Source organism: Misgurnus anguillicaudatus, chromosome 25 (genome assembly GCF_027580225.2).
Source record: "Misgurnus anguillicaudatus chromosome 25, ASM2758022v2, whole genome shotgun sequence".
NCBI classification, from domain to species: domain Eukaryota; kingdom Metazoa; phylum Chordata; class Actinopteri; order Cypriniformes; family Cobitidae; genus Misgurnus; species Misgurnus anguillicaudatus.
In genome coordinates, this window is record NC_073361.2 from 16461603 (window position 1) to 16481613 (window position 20011).

The 20011-nt window shown below is 38.3% G+C and overlaps 1 protein-coding gene across 1 annotated transcript in view; it reads right to left on the reverse strand.

Annotated features, from left to right (window-relative positions):
• kcnb2b (potassium voltage-gated channel subfamily B member 2b) overlaps window positions 1–19714 on the reverse strand; it is a 125818-nt gene extending 106104 nt beyond the window's left edge. Inside the window, exons 1-2 of the mRNA XM_055181753.2 lie at window positions 19211–19714; window positions 17550–18226 (exon numbers count right to left, since the gene is read on the reverse strand). Of these exons, the coding sequence (XP_055037728.2) occupies window positions 17550–18128 (579 nt within the window). The 5' untranslated portion in view covers window positions 18129–18226; window positions 19211–19714. The remainder of the gene's footprint in view (window positions 1–17549; window positions 18227–19210) is intronic.
• Window positions 19715–20011: the final 297 nt, after the last annotated feature.

The window sequence follows — 20011 nt, forward strand, 5'->3', positions numbered from 1 at the left end:
TTTGTCCGTAAGAAGCATATACTGGTATAAAAGGCCAACTCAGGCGACCTGCAGCCAAAGTAATGCAGTCTCATTAGGTCTCTTTAAGCTTTGTTTGGAATGCGGAAGAGCAAAGGCAGGTCATGAGATAGATTCCAATGAAGCCCTGTAATTGATTAAATGCCATCAACAACTCATGAACTCTGTGACAGTCTGTAGAACTGACCAGACTTAAACAACACGGGACATTGACCTAAAAGGTCAGCCGAATTACTTGTAGTACGAGACTTTTTAATACCGCAAAAGAAGATTACTGAAGGGAGAGGGGGTCTCAACACACAGCCAGATGGGACACCACTCCAATCCTACTGTATATTGTTCTCATGTCTCCATTGATTAAGTTTAAAATCCTGCTTTGACTATTGTTGTTACCTCACCACACAGTTTTTTTTTTGGGGGGGGGGGTAGTGTATTATTATATTATGTAACCTTAAGGTCTGACAGAAATGACCTTTCATCTTTAAAACAACATCAGTACATACAGTAAAATATATTTTACTTTAGACTAACTCTATGAATCTCACTTTGTGGGTCTGTCTATACAGACAAGAAGAAACCATCAAGGTCATTATCAGAACATACCAACTGTTCATGTTGGTTTACAGCCCAGATTGACAGAAAATGCCATATGAAACTGACTCATGCAAATGTGACTAAACATAAATTGAAATAATCAAGGAATATGGAAGGTGGTTTCCACATTTAAAAGTCTGCATTATTCCATATGGCACAGGTAATATGCATACACACAGTATACCAGTGGCGGCCGGTGACTTCTTTTTTCGAGGGTTATTTATTAAGGGAGTGTCTTGCATGTATTTTGTGAATGGGGGCGTCTCTTTTAACATAAACGGTTTTGACGCGTGTGCATGTGGCACTTATTTTGACAAAACACGTGATGCACATGGTTCACATGACGCAACTAACACGGAATACTAGGTATCAAATTTTTAAAAATTTAGACCCTTTAAAATATTTCCAATCGCTTAAAAATAAAGCATTTTAGTTCATTTCTGGATAGGATTGTGTTTATAAAGGGCTGGTTGGCCCCGCCTTGAGACATTTGTGCCCCGGGGCCATGCTTTATCACTATGTCAAAATACAGCATTTTGGCAGCCACTAAATATAGACAAATAGCCTATGGCAACACATGCAGTGTGGAAAAAAATAGCACCTGGAGGTTTCGGCGTGTAGGAGGAGACGCAAAGACAAACAGAATGGACAGAGAAAGAACAATCCTTTGCACACAAACACGGCATCTGCACCTTGTCATGTGACATTGCAGTGACCCTCCGGCACAGAAAAGACATTAAATGGTCGGTTAAACTGGAGTTGTGCTGTTTTGACCGTAAATTGTCACCGGGGACAGTTGTCTTTGCCTCTATCAGGTCTATGTCGTGCCTTTAGCTGCACCCTGGACTTTAAGCTCATTAAGGACCAAAGGGATCACACAGACCGGATAAGGGCACCGTTTTTCAAGTGCACGGCTCGGGAGAGTAATAGCACACACACTAAATAAACTGTGAGGATTGTTGGGATTGGCCCACACAAAGATTGTAGTGGTTTGCATCCCCTGGTGTAACACACTAGAGGGTTGGTAACGGTTTGAAAGAAGCCTACATCACGCCCCACATCTGCTCTCTCGCATTGAATTAATGTTCTGGGGTCAATACATCAACTTTCATGGCATGATGCTAATCACTTTTTTCATCCCCCAATTTCTTCACAGCATTCTAGCAATTATGGCTATTTTCATGGCAAGAACCGGTTAATCCATACACAAGTTGAGGAAGGGACAACTTGGTATCTCCAATTTACTTAAAGGCGGGGTGCATGATTTTTGAAAAAACACTTTGGAAAAGAGAGTCGGGCCGAGTACCAAAACACACTTGTAGTCAATCAGCAGTCAGGGGTGTGTCTACTAACCGACATCATTCCCTGGATTGCTTATATGTGGGGCGGGTCTATAAAAAGAAGATCCAGATTCTATTATGTTAGGGGTGTGTTTGTTTAGGTGATTTCAGATGTCAACATTGGCTTTCAGAGATCATGCACCCCATCTTTAACTTGCATGTTTTTGACCTGTGGGAGGAAACCGGAGTACCTGGAGTAAACCCACGCTGAGACAGGGAGAACATGCAAATTGTACACAGAAAGCCCATTGTGTCACACCATCCCTCAATTTAAAAAGAAATTAAAACATGTGCTTACTGTAAAGTATTTTATTGCAAACTGAGGGGTGCACATTAGGGGTTTAAGAAGCATTGATATAAAGATTGTATTTTGGTTATAATGCACTCCCTTAGTTCCCAATCATGTTCCATTAGGAATTTATCTCATATGTTTTCCCAAAAATCATAAGAAGGACACAAATGGGATAATTGTAGGCACACAGTAAGCCTACACTGCAAAAAATGACTTTCTTACTTAGTATTTTTGTCTTGTTTTCAATAGAAATATCTAAAAATTCTTAAATTAAGATGTTTTTTCTTGATAAGCAAAACAACCTAAGTAAATAAGTCTAGTTTTAAGACAAATAATATACAATTTAAGTGAAATTGTCCTTAAAACAAGCAAAATTATCTGCCAATGGGGTGAGAAAAAAATGTAAAATAAGATTTCTTTTTTAAAGCATAAATTTACTTAAATTGTATATTTTTGTCTAAAAACTATTATTATTTTCTTATGTCATTTTGCTCATCAAGAAAATACATCTTGATTTAAGAATTTTTTGATATTTCTACTGAAAACAAGACAAAAATACTAAGTAAGAAAGTCATTTTTTGCAGTGTATATATATCTTTGCTAACTCCATTGCACCATTTGGAGCTATTGTGAATGCCTTATTGTAACCTTAGTTTATTTAAATATTTTAATTCTGTCATCGTTTTCTTATTCTCATGTTGTTACAAACCTGTATAAATTTGGAAGATTTGAAGGAAGATATTTTGAGGAATGCTTGTAATCAGGGGCCCCATTGACTTCCATAGTAGGATTAAAGAATACTATGGAAGTCAATGGTGCCTCTGATCAGTTTGGTTACAAACATTCCTCAAAATATCCTCCATTATGTTCATCAGAACAAAGAAATGCATACAGGTTTGTAACAACCTGAGGGTAAGTAAATGACCGAATTTTCATTTTTGGGTGAACTATTCTTTAAATCAGAGGTGCCCAAACTAGGGCCCACGGGCCAAAGTTGCCCGCAATAACCTTTAATTTAACATGTCATGCCACGTGAGATAAGGAAAATGATAAACGTCATTGACGCAGATTTCTAATTAAACATTTTCTTAAATTTTTTGTTTTATTTGCACATTACAAAAATGTACATTGAAATTAAATGCAAGGAATTAAAGTGAATATTTTTTTAAAGGTACATGCATACATAAAGTTGTTTAGCATGTGTCACAAAACTCCATGAACTCGGGTACTATAGGCTAAAAATAAAGAGGTCGCGGCAGTGGCACACAGACATAATGACATTTAAAAATGATGGCCAAAATGATTTAGTTTTTCTTGTTTCACAAATAAAACTGCATTAGTTATGTATAGAGTAATGTTTGCTTATTTATTTTTTAAATATTAGAAAATTATAAATTAGGAGAACCAGGGCAACTTTAATTTTAATATACTGTAACACAGCAACATTTACTTTTGGCCCACGGCCCTCAGTCAGGTTTGGCCCTTGGTAGGAAAAGGTTTGGGCACCCCTGCTCTAAATAAAGTCAAAATGTTTAATACCACAAATACGTCCAGAGATCTAAATTTCCTCTTGCTTTCAATCTTTCTCCCCCTCTCTCTCTCCACCCTTCAATCACACATTGTCCAATTGTGGGCACAATTTCACCTTTCCTCACTCCTAAATTTCCCATGCGGGCTTTTTTCTCCGTCTGATAATTAATCTTCTCTTTGGCTATTCAAAACCTTTTGTTGACTCCTCACAGAAACAACAGGAACGAGTTTCTCTATCTTTCACAACAGTTATTTCCTTCAACCACTGTTTCTGCCTGGCAGATGGAGGCCTGGCTTACAGAGTGGATGGGGCCGTGTACAGTAGGTGCCAGGAAAGCATGAACAGGCGTGTAAGTATGTCTGGGTATCATCATCTGTTCTCTTTCTGTCCCGCAACCGTCTGGTCTCTCGCCGAGATGATTGCGGGTATAGCGATTACCAAAAACATTCCCAAATCTCTATTATCAAATGGAAGAAATGAACAAATGCAATGCATGCTTAACTGCTGCATGTCATCCTTAACTTTTTTTAAAATCTTTATCTCTTCATCTAGCCTAAAATTACTGGAAAAGTAAAAAAAAGGACTTTGTGGCAGCATGTGTTTGTATTTTGTTGATGGCACACTCAGTGTGTGCCAAACAATCCCGAATGAACACTTCTGTTTTTGTTTTATAAAAAAAAACTATACAAATAGTAAGGATAAAAGACAAACATATCACACTTCCTTCCTTTTGTTTTTAGATTTATACACATTATTTGTTTATTCAAAGCCTGATGCCAAACGTCTCAATACAAAAATATATAAATGAGACTTGATAGCTGAAGAATATTATATCCTTACACACAGCAATCACATACACTTAATAATAAAGGTTCCCGAATGGTTCCTTGCCGGGCTGATCCGAACCCTTCCAGGTCTCCATGGCAACACTGCAAACACCGGGTTTCTTCACGGAGCGGGGTGAAAAATGTAGTCAATTAGTATTCCTTTATTTCTTGCCTTCTCACTTTCAGCTGTTTCTGCTGTTGTATTTTGTCAGCAAGGACAGAAACAACCCGAGGGGCTGTTTCCGACATCTACCGCGGTATTTTCACGAGTCAATTAGCTCATCACTCATCGCCGAGCATTTTGCGAAGGATATGGCACACCTTCTGCCCCGCGACAATGACCAGCAGCAGGTGGCCAATCACAGCGGGGACACCTGGACGAATCACCATCGGGCTGAATCACCGACATGATTGACTAGCGACCAAATATATAAGCGCTACATCAGGTGCCAATACGCCACCGTGTCTTCTCATGCCTGACAGATGACAGGACATGCAGGATTTCATTGCTTCCCACAGCTCGAGAAAAATACAGCTCAGGAAAAGTTGCAGAATCACATTCGGCTGCAATGTGTTGGACCATGCGAAAGAAAGGGAAAAGGCCTTCGCCACTGGGAACGTATTGTATTGTTCCTCTTGAGGGTGAGGATGTTTAAGGCAGTACAGCATGTCAGGTCAAAATCATCTTTACCAGCAACCATTAATGCTTTCACTGAAGCTGAAAAAATGCAGATTCTTTGCATTTTAAGGCTAATTCAGACTGATTTGACCAATGCCAACAAACAGACAATGGGTCTCATTCAATAATAATTGCGTACATTTTTCGTATTTATCCACACATTTGAACTTCTGACAAAAACGTTCAGCCTAATTCACAACACGTGCGTACACACATGAGTTGGTTCTTATACTTGTTCTTACGTTAGTGAATTTGGAGTGTTCTACATGAGCGGCCACGTGCACAAGGTTGGTAATTTGCATAAAACACGCCCAAACCAGCTCCATATAAGGGTTTTCCGCAGCGCTAGTCCACAGAAAACTTTAGAGCAGATTGTCATAGAAGCAACATTATTATAAACATTATAATTATATCCTAGTATTTGATTATAGTGTACGTGATTATGCGTACGAGGGGTTTTAGGTTGAATTTTTGCGTACATTTAGAAGACATTTTAATACAAAAGTTTTTGTTGAATCTTTGTGAAAACATCCGTACGCACATCTCACGCACACATTTGTGCGTACGCATGCTTAAGCAGCGTATACATGATGATGATCCTTCATGTTCAATAATGTACATTCAACCGCTACTAGTCTGGTTCGTGAACAAATCAATCACGGTTCTTTTAAATTAATGAGTTGAAAGTGTACACTGAATTGAACTGAATCAGAAAAGAATCAGACCTCCAATCATTAAACACATACATTTAACAACTTTAAAAAGATACTCTATCATGCTTAATATGATAAGAATTTAATAAATTAACTAGAAATTTTTAAAAAATAAGGACACATGCATTCTACAGCAGTGGTTCCCAAACTTTTTCAGCATGTGCCCCCCCTTGTGTACAGTGCATTCCTTCGCGGCCCCCCAAAGAAAATTTGTGACAAAAAAAGTTCAAATACTCAACATATTAATTAAAAAAAACTATTTTTTTTTAGGTTTAATTACACAGAATTCAAGATAAATTAATGTATTTCATAAAATGTCAAAACTGGGGCCCCCCCTAGGAGCCCCGGCCCCCAGTTTGAAAACCACTGTTCTACAGTATGTGCTTTATTCATCTGAACATCAATAGTCCCTTTCACACATACAGTCTTTACTGGTAATTTACTGGTAAATTGCAGTTAACAGATCATGTGTGAACAGAACCTTTCCGGTAAATCAGTGCTCCCAATTTACCAGTAAGACAGGTTGTAAGATTACCAGTAATTTACCGGTATGCGCTATGTGTGAACGAAAAATATAGGATTACCGGCATTTAGAACAGACGGCGTCAGACCGTGCTGACAGCTTCGGGCCAATCATAGCGTTTTAATACAGATGACGCGTTTACCCCCGCACTGTTTACTGACGTTTCCACACACATGCTGCTTGAAAGTTAAGCACACCTGAAATTTACGTCCACATTTCTTCACCAAAGTTGTTTAAAACAGCTTACTGCCGAATTGCAGACGTCCTTAGCATGCCCTCTGTGAAGCCTAAAGTGCAAACAGTACTGTTGTTAAAAACGCATTTACGGTTTGACGTCGCCTCAATGTTGTTTGGTCATGAGCAACTTCGCGACTGTTTACCACAGACGTGAAAACAACAAAATATGGACCGTGGATATGAACGACGTGGATTGTTTACAAATACAACACTAAGCTCGCCGCGCGCCACAGGTACTTCCGCTTTCTCAACGAATTTACTGGTATTTTGATACTGATACAGTATGTGAATGATGTCTTACTGGTAAAATAACGGAACGCCACTGCGTGTGTGAACAACACATTTTTGTATTTACTGGTAAATTCATTCTGGTAAATTCATGGTAATTTACCAGAATTACTGTGTGAAAGAGGCAACTGTCTTTAAACAAAACAGACACACACTGCACCAGTTGTTCATAAAGTGTTGAGAAGCAAATAACTTGTGTTTTACATAAATAGAAGTCTAGCATTCAAGTCAAGTCTCAAACCATTTTTTTTCAACCTAAGTGCCTCTCAAGTTTCCTTCCTATCTCAACCAAAAACACTTCACCATTAATTGAAAGCTTTCCTCTTGGTATTCTCCATCTTTGACGTGCTTCATCTCTGATCTACAGATTTTCTGACAGATGCGAGATCTACGGTACATTACATGTCACTTAATGAATTATTTCTTCACAGTTATTTTTGGTGGATTCTGTTCTTCTAAAAGCTGGCTTTCACCAACATAATGCCGGGTACACACCAAAAGATAATCGGGCTGATTTTTGGCTGATTTCCGACAATCCTAGCTATGTCCTGATTATCTTGATGGTTCTGCAGATTACCTTATCAGATTTTCCTTTGGTGTGAGGTGTGTTAAGGGTGTCTGAACCTGATCGGCGGAGCCGCCCCGATCGCGAATCGTAAATATTAAACATGTTTAATATTTACAATCAGAAATCCTGATGTGTGGATGGAATCAGAGGACAAACGCCCACACTCTCTTGAGATTATCACGTGAAATGAAACAATATCCAATCAGAAAGCTAGATGATGGAAGACGGAAGCAGTCATGGCGCAGTGAAGTTGATGCAAAGTGAACTTGTACAGATTATGTTTCCGCTGTCTCCACGACTTCACCCAAACTCTTTTCTTTATTCCTTTAATTAAATTTTCTGTGAAAATCATTCCAAACACTATCATTAAAATTTCTTCCTGCATATCGTCCGGCATGCTTATTTTGAAGTCTTGCGAGATTTTGCGAGATTTCCCGTGTTCACAGTCGAGACTCTGGTTGAAAATCTGTCAGATTTGTGTTTTATAGGAGCAAAAGGTTAAATCTAGGATTTTTTATCCTCATGTTTGTGGTCTATTGCATTTTGAAAATCTTATAAGATGTAAAAAAATCTTTTGGTGTGTACCCAGCATAAGAAGCATTTCAAATGGTGCTTTTCTGTCGTCTGCTTCTCTATACGCCGTCTTCAGTCACATCGAATTAAGACGTGCTATGCAATGCCATGGCAGCCCATTTGGGACGTTGTGACCCTCAGCCAACAGTACTGATGTCTCTCGCCAGCTCTCTCTCTCATCGGGCCATTAAAACAAAGCACTGAGCGTGAAGCATATTTGTGGGGCTTGGTGTAAAAAAATCTCCTTTCTTGTATTTTTTTCTCCTGCCATGCCTGTGTAATTACCGGGCTCATTGATTTCTTGGTTTTGTGTGAAATAATTAAAACTGCAAATCAGAAATGCCATGGATTTCATTGGTGCAGATCAATTGTTAAATTCAATAGGAAGAGGCAATTCTTTGCATTTCTTCCCAACTGATATTTCTACCATTTCTCCACGTTTACATGAAAAAATGCAGTTTAGCTGAATTATAACACATTTTTCATTCACTATTCTGTGTCGTCTTCCTGTCCTGTAGCGAACAAATAGGATCACTTTGAATGCCTTAAGCTCCTGAGATAATCTAAGCCTGCTGATTCATATCCGGTGTCATTTACACTGATTTGTTTGCATCTGGATTGATTGCTCTCTCTGTTTTGTTTAGCATTATCCTGGTACCATTTTATAATCACATTGCCATCTGTATCACTTGTTTTTGGTCCCTTTGCTACTGTATATGAGAACATTTATGTTTAGTTTATTTTTACTAAATAAAAATGGCTGCATGATCAAACACTGGACAAAAATTGGTTTAAATGTTATTTACTATGACGGAATAAACATTAGATCAGATCAAATAGAAATAAATTCTTAACTCATTCCCTGCCAGCCTTTTTTTTTAAAAGTTTCACAAAATGCCTTCCAGAAATTTTTCTTTTATAAATATATAAACATATAAATATATGAAAATAAAAGAACAGACCCTCTGCTTACAAACAAACAAACGAAAACATTTATCCTATCTTCATTTGTTCTCTTTTTATAACCTCTGAAAAACTTTTTCTTGAAAAAAGGTTTCTTCAAAAACACCAAATTTTGAGCAAAAATGTTTGTAAAGGAATTTTGTTAGAGATCAGATTCAGAACGATGATGAAAACATACACAGAGTTTAAAATGTTGTTAGATTAATTTTGTTTTAGTTTCTAATAAATTGGGTAAGATCGCCATCTAATGGATAATAAGGGAAATACAGATTACCGTAAAACTCGCAAGGAAAGCGTCATTGGCACAGAAACATTTTCTCTTAGTTGACGAGATAACTGATTGCTGATCAAAGCAATGTTTTGGCAGTGTCACAAAGCCACAGTGTTACACTTTATAGAGAAATCAATTTACAGAAGCTTGCATATTATGTATCTGCATATTAGCCTAGTATAGGAGAAATAATAAAAAATCATGCATCTGAACTTTAAATCTGATCTTAGGCATTCAGATTTATTTTGGATGCAAGCGATTCTTCACAATCATTACGTTAAACATAAAACATAAAAACATTTTATCTCTAATATTTAATATTTAAATATTTAATAAATTTATTAGAGATACAATGTTTTATGATTAAAATCAAATAATATGCAGGACATAAATTGAATTGCTTAATGGTTAAAAATGGTCCCTAGTTGCCATAGTAGTTCCTCAGATGTACATATTGGTACCTAAATGGTACTTTTGTAAAGGGTATAACCCAGTAACAACCCTGGGCCATTGTTTGACCAAGTGTGAAGCATCCATAATTGATGTTAAATGATTGTAAATGTGCAAGAGAAGTATTTAAAAGTATTATTATTATTAGCACCGTGAAGCATAAGCTTGTTTGATTACATATCAAGCAAAGGGCAGTGTCTGGAACATCCCCTTCAATTGAAACGCTCTCCAACCACAAAGCCAAAGGAACCAATGTTACCCATAATCCAAAGAGTTCTTATCTGATTATTAATGCGGGGGAAAGAGGATTTAGGATGTGGTACCTAAATGTTGGCCTATGCTGATTAGGTTTCTGTGGAAAGTATTATGTAACTAGACTACCGCGGTTTAGAAGAGGCTGAGCAAATGACAGCTGAACCTGAGGGGTCCTCTGATTTAAGGACTGCACCGTGCTTAAAGTCAATCTGGTTTCATTAAGAAATGCTCTTTGAACTTCCAGTGATTAACAGACACAACAGATATCATGAAATGTTGTGTAGCCACATAACACAACTTAAAATATATTTTTTAAATGGATCTAAATCCATTCACACTCATTTTTTCACTTCTACATTTGAGTTAATGACATTAACTGGGCCAGTTCATTATAAACCCACCTTAAATCAATTTAGCCCTATATTTCAGTTTGATATGTAGATATATACTGTATACACATGAAAGGCGAATTAGGCCAACATGTAAAAATAACACGGTCTCACAACCATGGCGTCAATATTTGACGACACTTGACCATGCGTCAATATGTTGACGCGGAGGGTATACCTTTCGCGTCATTTTTTGACGCACTGGGGACCTCAACACCATTAGGTACGCGAAATTAAACAGTTGTCGCCTGGCATTGGGGTTAGGGAAAGGTTTGGGTAAGGATGTCATTATGTAAATCTAACCCTAAACCGACGCGAAAATGATAGAAAATGGTAAGAAAATAGGAAAGAGAATGCAACGGACTTGATAGTATTGAAGTCCCCAGTTCGTCAAAAAATGACGCGAAAGGCACACCCTCCGCGCCAACACACCGACGCATGGTCAAGTGTCGTCAAACACCGACGCCATGGGGTGAGACCGGGTTGGTAAAAACAACATAAAGTCATTATATCTTAACTTTGAGTTAGTGCCACAATTTTACAGCAGTCACTTACTTATAGGACAGAGTACACTCTCAGAAAAAAGGTACAAGAAGTCACAAAAGTGTCACTGGGGTGTACCTTAAAAAAGTATACTTAAAAGGTGCATATTAGTACCTCAAAGGTAAACATTGGTACCTCAGAGGTACATACTGGTACCTCAAAGATACATTTCTGTACCAAAGTGGTACATATTAGGACCTTTTTAAAGGGTACTGTACTAGTGGCAAGTGTAGTGAATATGTAGTAGCAAAGATATTCACTACAGTGCATGCAAAACATCTGATTAAATTATTATTTAAGGAATAATTGATGGCGGGTCGTTGAATTATTCAAAAGTAAAAATGCATTATTTTTAAATAATTCAAAGGACCAGGGTCAGTTATTACGCTTATACCACGGTTACCAGAAACATTGCTAAGACATTGCTCTGGTGGTTACTTTAAGATATTAGACAGGTCAGGTGTGCGTTCATCAAAAAAATAATGCATACCCGGGAACATTTCTCAACCAATTAGAATAAAGCATTCAACAGCCCTGTGGTATAAATATTCTTATACCACGTGGCTGTTGAATGGTTTATTCTGATTGGTTGAGAAATGTTCCATGGGTGTTGATTATTTTTCGATAACTGCACACCTAACCTTTAAATGTCTTAAAAATAGCAATGTCTCAGCAATGTTGTGGTATAAGTGGAATAATTGAGCGGTCCTTTGAATTATTTAAAAACAATGCACACCCGCGGTGTATAAGCACTTTGGGTGTGCATTATTTTCTTATAATTCAACGGCCCATCGTCAATTATTCCTTACATATTGCATGTATTCATACGTAGGCATTTTCTAGACACACATAACATCAAACTGTATTTAATATACTGTGCTTTGGAGACTTATTAAATTTTGAACTCATAGATTGATATTATAGCATCTTTAAATAGGCTTAATGGCATTTAAATGTATTTAATGCACACACCAACACACACACACACACACACACAAATTCATGAATCAGTTAATGAACCTGTAATGCTGTAACATGAAAGTAGTGTTTCACTTTTACCTCATCCTGAATTGCCTTTTTTTAATGATAATTAATTATATTTCACCATACAGTACACCAAATATCTGTTTATTAAATAAATTTTTCTATATGTTACTGATAAAGAAGATCCTGACAGTGTCTGAACATTAAACTCAGTCACTTGTAATGGTCTGCCACATAGAGTTTAAAAAAATTTGTACATTTCTAATGCTTGCTTACACATAAAAATGGACAGTAATGCTCATTCTTCAAATTTGGCATTTGAAAACTGGCTTTGGCACAAATCGAGAAGGTTACAAGACAAATGAATAAGTAAAATGATTCACTGACACATTCTCTAAGAGCACCCGAAGCGATGCATCTGGTTGGAAAATAATCATCTCTTAGTACACTTGTATGCCTATTTACATTTTGTGAAACAACTGTTTAACTCTGCCTCTTACAAGATGGAAGACACGTGCTTGCTCCCATCGGCAATCCATGTGCTTTAGCACCTGGAGAAAAAATTTGCAGATGCACGCAAACATATGGTTTAATGTATGATGTATGACCCCATTTAAATCCATGCAAGCACTCCTCCACATCACATGATCCATGTGTCAATATTTAAGCCGTTTTCTTGATTTATTTATGTGGTCTTCATAAATAATATACAAATAATATAGCTTTTACAAATATTAATCACTTTTACTTACCAAACAGTTGACGGAAGCTATAGGAAGTCCTTTACAGGACAAACCCGAGGATGCATGGGATTGTCCCGTGAAGGACTTCCTATAGCTTTCGTCCTTTTGTACAATCCCCTTGGCGGGAAAAAGCGCTGTACCCTCACCTGCAGCTACAGTTGTATTAGCAGGTGCCTATTTATAGGTGTAGCTGAGGTGAAGTCTCTCTCCTCTATGAAAGTCATTACCACGACACAACATCCAGCTGTGTGGGTATGTGTGTTTGTTTGTGTGAATGTGCGCAAACTGGCCATTACATTTATTATTCATGGTAAATGTTTGATGATAACTGATTTAGAGTGATGGATTCTGGGGCATCACTTAGACTACCAGAGTTCACTCTCTCGCTCACGCACACACACACACACACACACATATAAATATATACTCCACCAGTCCATCTCTTTCTCAGAAACAAGATGCGGTGCGCTCATGCAACACTGCCTTTGACGGAACCCCAAAACAATGTGTTAGTCATTTAATCCCCTTTCCATTTTTAACCTGTGTCTCCTGCAAAGGATGCATGCTAAATGAGTGGCCGATGCTGTAATGTTTGGACACATTAGTGGAGATTTCTCTGAGGAGATGTAATGAGATCTCTGCATGCATGCTGGGAACGGTACCACAATGGTATGAGAGTGATTTGATGTAATGCTTCTTCACTGGACAGGGAAAGACCAGACACATTTTTAATAGGTTTGCATTTCTGTATTTCACACACAAACATTATGCCGATATTTACGCACCTTTGAATGCTGTTATATATTTTTTGGGAACATAAAAGGTTAATTTTTAAAAAATATGTGTTGGTACTATCTATTAAAGGTCAAGTTTTCTTATACCATTCTTTAAACCCTAGTTAGTGTGTAATGTTGCTATAATAGCATAAATAATACCTGTAAAATGATAAAGCTCAAAGTTCACTGCCAGACGATATATTTTCTTTAACAGAATTCGCCTTTCAAAGCCTACAGCGAACAGCCGGTTTGGACTACAGGCCTCTACTTCTTGCTTTAATGCGTCAGTAAAACTGTTTGTTGACTAAACTCCGCCCACATGAATACGTCAGTCGCCAGCTAAGCTAACGGCAAGCTAAGCTGCTATCGAATCACAACACAATAAACAAACTACACAATCAGAACTCGATTCGTATTTCTGAAGGAGGGACTTCATAGAACAAGGAAGACATCAGCCTGTTTTGAGGACAGTGAAAACAGCGCTATACAGATAAGTAAAATGTGTGAAAAATACCACATTTTTTACACGTGAAACATGAACACATGTTATATTGCGCACTGTAAACACAATCAAAGCTTAAAAAAGACAGGAAGAATGGGACATTTAAAAATACAGTATTTTCCGGACTATAAGTCACACTTTTTTCATAGTTTGGCTGGTCCTGCGGCTTCTAGTCAGGCGCGACTTGTAAGTCAGTATGAATTAATTTTGGTATGAACCAAGAGACAACATTACCGTCTACAGCTGCGAGAGTCCGCTATATGCTGTTCCTGTATTATTTATTTAATTCAATGGATTCAGTGATGTGGAATGACGTTTTTTTTGTCTCCATGAGCAATTTTTGATTGATGCGACTTATAGTCCAAAAAATACGGTATCTACACTGTTTTATGGAAATATGAAACACCATTACATTTACTTTTATGCATTCGGCAGATACTTTTATCCAAAGTGACTTCCAGTACAGTAAATTTTATAGATAAAAAAGTGTGTTACTTGGGAATCGAACCCATGACCTTTGCGTTGCTAACACATTGATCTACCAACTGACCTCAGGAACAGGTACACCAGTAAGGTATCATAACACAACTGTATGCAATAAGGTTTGCAAGGAATAGACAACAATATTCAGGGTTCCCACACCTTAGTTAACGTCAAATTCAAGGACCTTTCAAGTACTTTTCAGATCCAATACCCTAAAATTCAAGGACTAAATGTGGGGACACATTTCAAGTCAGTGCAAGGTTACATCGTGTTACCTTTTAAGATACATTGTTACAGTTCCCTTTTAAGGGAACTCGTGCTGCGTCACTGCGTGACACTTTGGCGACGCCTCCAATGGTAAGTGCGTCTGAATGTGTATATCAAATTCAACCAATGGTGACGCTTAAAAAACAAAGACAGGGTGACACGGGAGCCAGGAAGTATTTCGATATCTGAAATATTGCCAAAGACGTCGTTAGAGGAATGCAGGAAGTATGGCAAGGGAGACGCAGCGTCTCGCTCCCTTCTCAGGGAACAACAGTTACATACGTAACCCCAGACGTTTTCATGTGTAAAACAAAACTATGCAAAAAAGCATTTTGGTATGAATCAACATTCGCATACAAGATATAAGCATTTAAAGCGAACAGTTTAGCACGTGTGCTTAAAAGTCTAGAATTTTTATGATATTATCCTACATTGCACAGGGGATTATATGGATTTTTTTCCAGAAACGTCGTGCATAAAATAGATTTAAGCACTTTCAATGACCTGTATCTATGTATGTAGATTTTCAAGGCCTTGAATTTTTCCCCAGATTCACAAACTTTCAAGTATTTCAAGGACCTGTGGGAACCCTGAATATTGACTGATAGTTTCACCCTCCAAGAAACTGTTCCTGTAGCTCAATTGGTAGAAAATTTCAATAGCAACACATGGGTTTAATCCCACACATACTGTTAAAAAAGCACAGATTAAATGTGCTGTAAGTAGCTTTGGAAAGAAGCATCTGCCAAATGCATAAACGTGAACCCGTGACTCGTGAGAGCTGATTGTTTGGGCGATGAAAACACAGATCAGTCACATTATCAACTTGAAAACAGATTATTCAGGTGAACTACATCAAGAGATTAATTAAAAAATCAGATCGATTTACTAACAAGACATTCATATTGTATTAGAAAGCAACAGGAGATATTTTTCAGTTTCCTCACATAAAGCTACTGTATGACCTTTGGAAAAATATAATGCACAATCCTATGAACAACTTTGATGGTGTTCGACAGAAACCAAAACTTATTCACTTTCATTACGTAAAAAGAAGTCGATGGAATATTTCATTTTGTGTCCCGCCGAAAAAATGGCATGAGAGTGAGGAAATAATGACAGATTTTTGATTTATGGGCGAACAGTTCCTTTAAAATGGCTGGCTCAGCATTGCGCCTGTATTTTAATTTTAAGGATTTCCTGTAAATATACAGTAAATAGGCTTCCCTCATACAAACTGCTTGAAGTGCTAAAGAGCAATGCAGATTAAAATCTCTGTGGAAGCGCTCGGCGCAATTTGGCTCGCGTACAGTACAAACAAAACAATTTGAGCATGTTATTGCCTCTCTTTGTGCATGCTATTTACAAAGCCTTAACAGAACCTGACAGACACAAATGACTCGCCCCTCTGTTGCCTGTGAGGTAAATCAAGGCATTACCACAGAGTGTTCACAGACCACACGGACTGGCTGAACCCTTCTAATACACACCCAGTGCAGGAAACACGCAGTGCTCTTTGAATTACCACAATCTTCCTGCTCTTTCCATCACAAGCCTGTATCATAAATTAAATGGGCGGAGACAGGCTGAAATTGAATAACCCATGATTCCCATATAGGTGGAGGAAACGTCCAACAAAACAAATGATGCTGCGTTTGCGGCACACAATGTACGTGGGACGTTTAACGCTGTATTTTTTCTTGACTATTCATGTGGCCTCGTACTTTTAGAGGATGTTTTTATGATATATTATCGCAGACGTGAAACATAATCTCACCCTGCTCTGAACTCTATCCTGGATGCTCCCCGTAAATTATCAGTGATTGAATTTCATCAGCAACCCCCCCCCCCCCTTCCAGGCCAATGGATGGCTTATAGAGCATAAAACCATACTTGTATTGTGAGCAGATACAATGATTGATCAAATGAATGTAAAGATGGTAAAAGTACACCTAAAGAGTAACATCAATGTATGATACATATTAGAACCTTCCTGAAGGGTATCTTTAATTTCAGTCAAAATGTTTGCATTTATAAAAAAGACTCATCAAGCATTAAATATGCATAGAAACTATGGCAATCAAGGACATGGTGTTAGCTGTATTCAAGTTTATGGCATACACGCTCACTATGACTCAATGAGCAGGGCTGCTCTTTCACACATTGCTCTCGACAGAACTGACAACCAGTGCCAGCTGCCTGATTCATGTCGGCCAAACAAGGCCTTCCACCAGACCGAAAGTGCTCGCCAGCTTCTTAACAACTTCTTCAGCATCAAACTTATTTTTATTGCCCTTAAAAGCTCTTTTGCATTGTTACATCAACACTGATCCTCTGCTCATTTCTAGCAATTTGCCTTGCAGTGCATTCCTTGATGCTGAAGCTACTGTCACTCTCGATTTGCTAAACACTTAGTTTTTCCTAAAGGCTTAAAAATATTCAATTAGGAATATGTATGCAACCGCTGTTCCACTCACTTGAAGAGGAATAATGCAATATCAATCATAATACAATAACTTTAACTGCAGTCCTTCAAGACTTTTTTTAGCCAATGCAGGAATGCACAATATAACAAATTGTTACATCTTGTATGCCTTCTGTCATCTACCATCTTTGATGTGCCACATATGTATAAAAAATCCTGTTTTATGTCTATGGACCCCTGGTTAAAGGTGAAGATATAATGAGCAAGTGAAGACCCTACCAACAGACTTTCAAATTGTATACCACAACACCTTACCTTAGCAGCAACCGAGGAACTTGGTTTCTCCAAGAGGTCCCAAAGTTTCTTCCTCTTGTCCGAGCAGCAGGTGTTATCAAATTCCCCCTCGCCTTCCCTTTCTCTCAAAGTCTCAGCTTCTCTCCTCAATTCTTCGTTCATTTGCTCTTTCTTCTGGTGGTATCGCGCCTGGCAGCACGACTCCAGATAGATCTCGTCGATGCCCCAGTAGTCAAGCTCTTGTCCAAATGACAGGGCGCACATTTCCTCCATCATATGAAGCTTTCCAGTTCTGTAAAAATTCAAGATGGACGTAAACGCGCCCGGGTGTCTGTCGAAGAAGTACTCGTTTTCGTTCAAACAGTAGTCGTCGCACACTTCCATCAGCGACTCGTGCGTGTTACAGTCTCTCAGCTTGCCTAACCTGGTTCTGGGAAGCCTATCCAAGGTCCGCCACAGGACCTCATGGTTGAGGCCACCGACGTTGATGCGGACCCTTCTGGAGCAGGCCTTGGTCCGGATGATCTCGATAGGCTCGGGGGGAAGCGTCGTGGATCTACCCCCGGGTTTCGGGACCCCTAGGCCGTCGTTCTCTGCCATTGTGTACGAGGAGATAAGTAAAAGGAACAAAGACCAGTCCAGAACGGATTTGTAAACGGTGACTATGTTGGGTCCTCCTTAGACAAGTCCCTCCATGGCTGGAAACAAAAAAGAGCAAGACTGGAATATCTGATGATATCTAGTCGAAGCAAATATATTGATAATGTCAAAATTATTACTTTTCACACAGACACCTGTTATTTGCAACTTGCATGTACAGTCTGCCTATACCGTATGCAAGGGAAACTACATTTTAAATTTATTTTGGTAACTGTGTCCTTTGAGATTCCCTGAGGATGTATTAGGTTGTAAGTGTTTAGCTAAGGACTTCTGGAGCGAAATGAAATGGCAGCATTAAATTGGATTTACATGTCACTAACTTAAGGACACCATCGAATCAAGAACATACTTAAGCTTTTGTATACTTGACCGCAGTGTAATCTAGGAATAATGTTACAAGAGAATAAGTATTTAACACAAACATTATCACATTCAGTATTCATCATGGGCCTTCTATTTCAAGGTTATGAGTCGATTGTAAGCCGATATATCAGATAAACATGGATGATGAAGAACATGCAAATCTCCTTTTATTTCTTTTCTCTCTCTCTTTTATTTACATTTCTCCCTAGTAGCATAAAGTTCAACCATTGTTTTATTTAACTATTGTTTAATTCATGAGACTATTGATGGTACAGTTGCTTTAAGAGGAACTGCAAAGATGCAACAGTTTTAGTCACCATAAGAACAGCACAAGTCTCTCTTTACATTTTTACACAATCCCCTTACTGTATCATATTTTCATGTAGAAGTTAATATAGCAAGGCAATAAAGTAATATCTCACCCAAAACTTCTATAACTTCTCGCCTTTATTCTCTTAAAATAATATCTGTCAAACGCACCAGTTTCATCTGTCAAAACTGTTTCTCACGTTTCCCAAATCGTTTGCATTCGTGCCCCTAAAATAAATCCTCAAATCACTTCTCGGTTTTTCCACTCAAACAAGTGATCGGCTATCACGACTTGTCATCACAATGTTTTGACACATGTTTTGCCGAACGCAATAAACTATATTTCTTACCTTACGGAGGCAAACCACCTTTTGCATATACAAACCGCTCAGTGCGCAAACGGGAGAAAAGACGCGGCTGCGGGTTTCTGTGCGCCCGGCGTTTAAGATTCCCAGCTTGCCACGGAAGCATCAGATATCACTGAGCACATTTTCCACTCCTCCACATTTTGTTAAAGATGAAAAAGACCTCAGAGCACAGCGGAAAATGTCTGCAACTGAAAGAGATCGCTACTCCAATCGATGGCTTGATATGGTGAGGCTGGATGTCTGCAGATGTCGGACGCGTAAAAGCGCAGGGTGCGCGCGCTGTGTGTGAAGCGCACTGCAGAGTGACACTGTGCGTGCGTGTGTGTGAGTATAGATCGGCTGAAGCATGATCTGCATCACAGCCTAGAGGTGAAACCTAATTGGATTGGTCTGTACATCAGCAAGGGCACCAGCAGATCAACTTCAGGACTCTCTTTCGCTCTCTTTGGGAGTTCAGTGGACCAGCAAGAGTGATATGAGCTAACATGGGATATTTCTGGCTTATAATAAAAATCCATAAGCATGCACTCATTTCTTACTCATTTTTATTATAAATATCTAAACGTCCTTTAAGATATATTTTTTCTTAGCATTTTTGTCTTCATTTCGTTGCTTAAAACAAGAAAATGCTGTTTGTCAGTGGGGTAAGAAATATAATCTTGTTTTTCTGTTTGAATTTGATTATTTTTTACCCCACTGGCAAACAGCAAGTTTTGTTAGATTACTCTGAAAGCAATACATACAATCTTATATCATTTTGTTTCCTGAGGATGTTTAGATAAT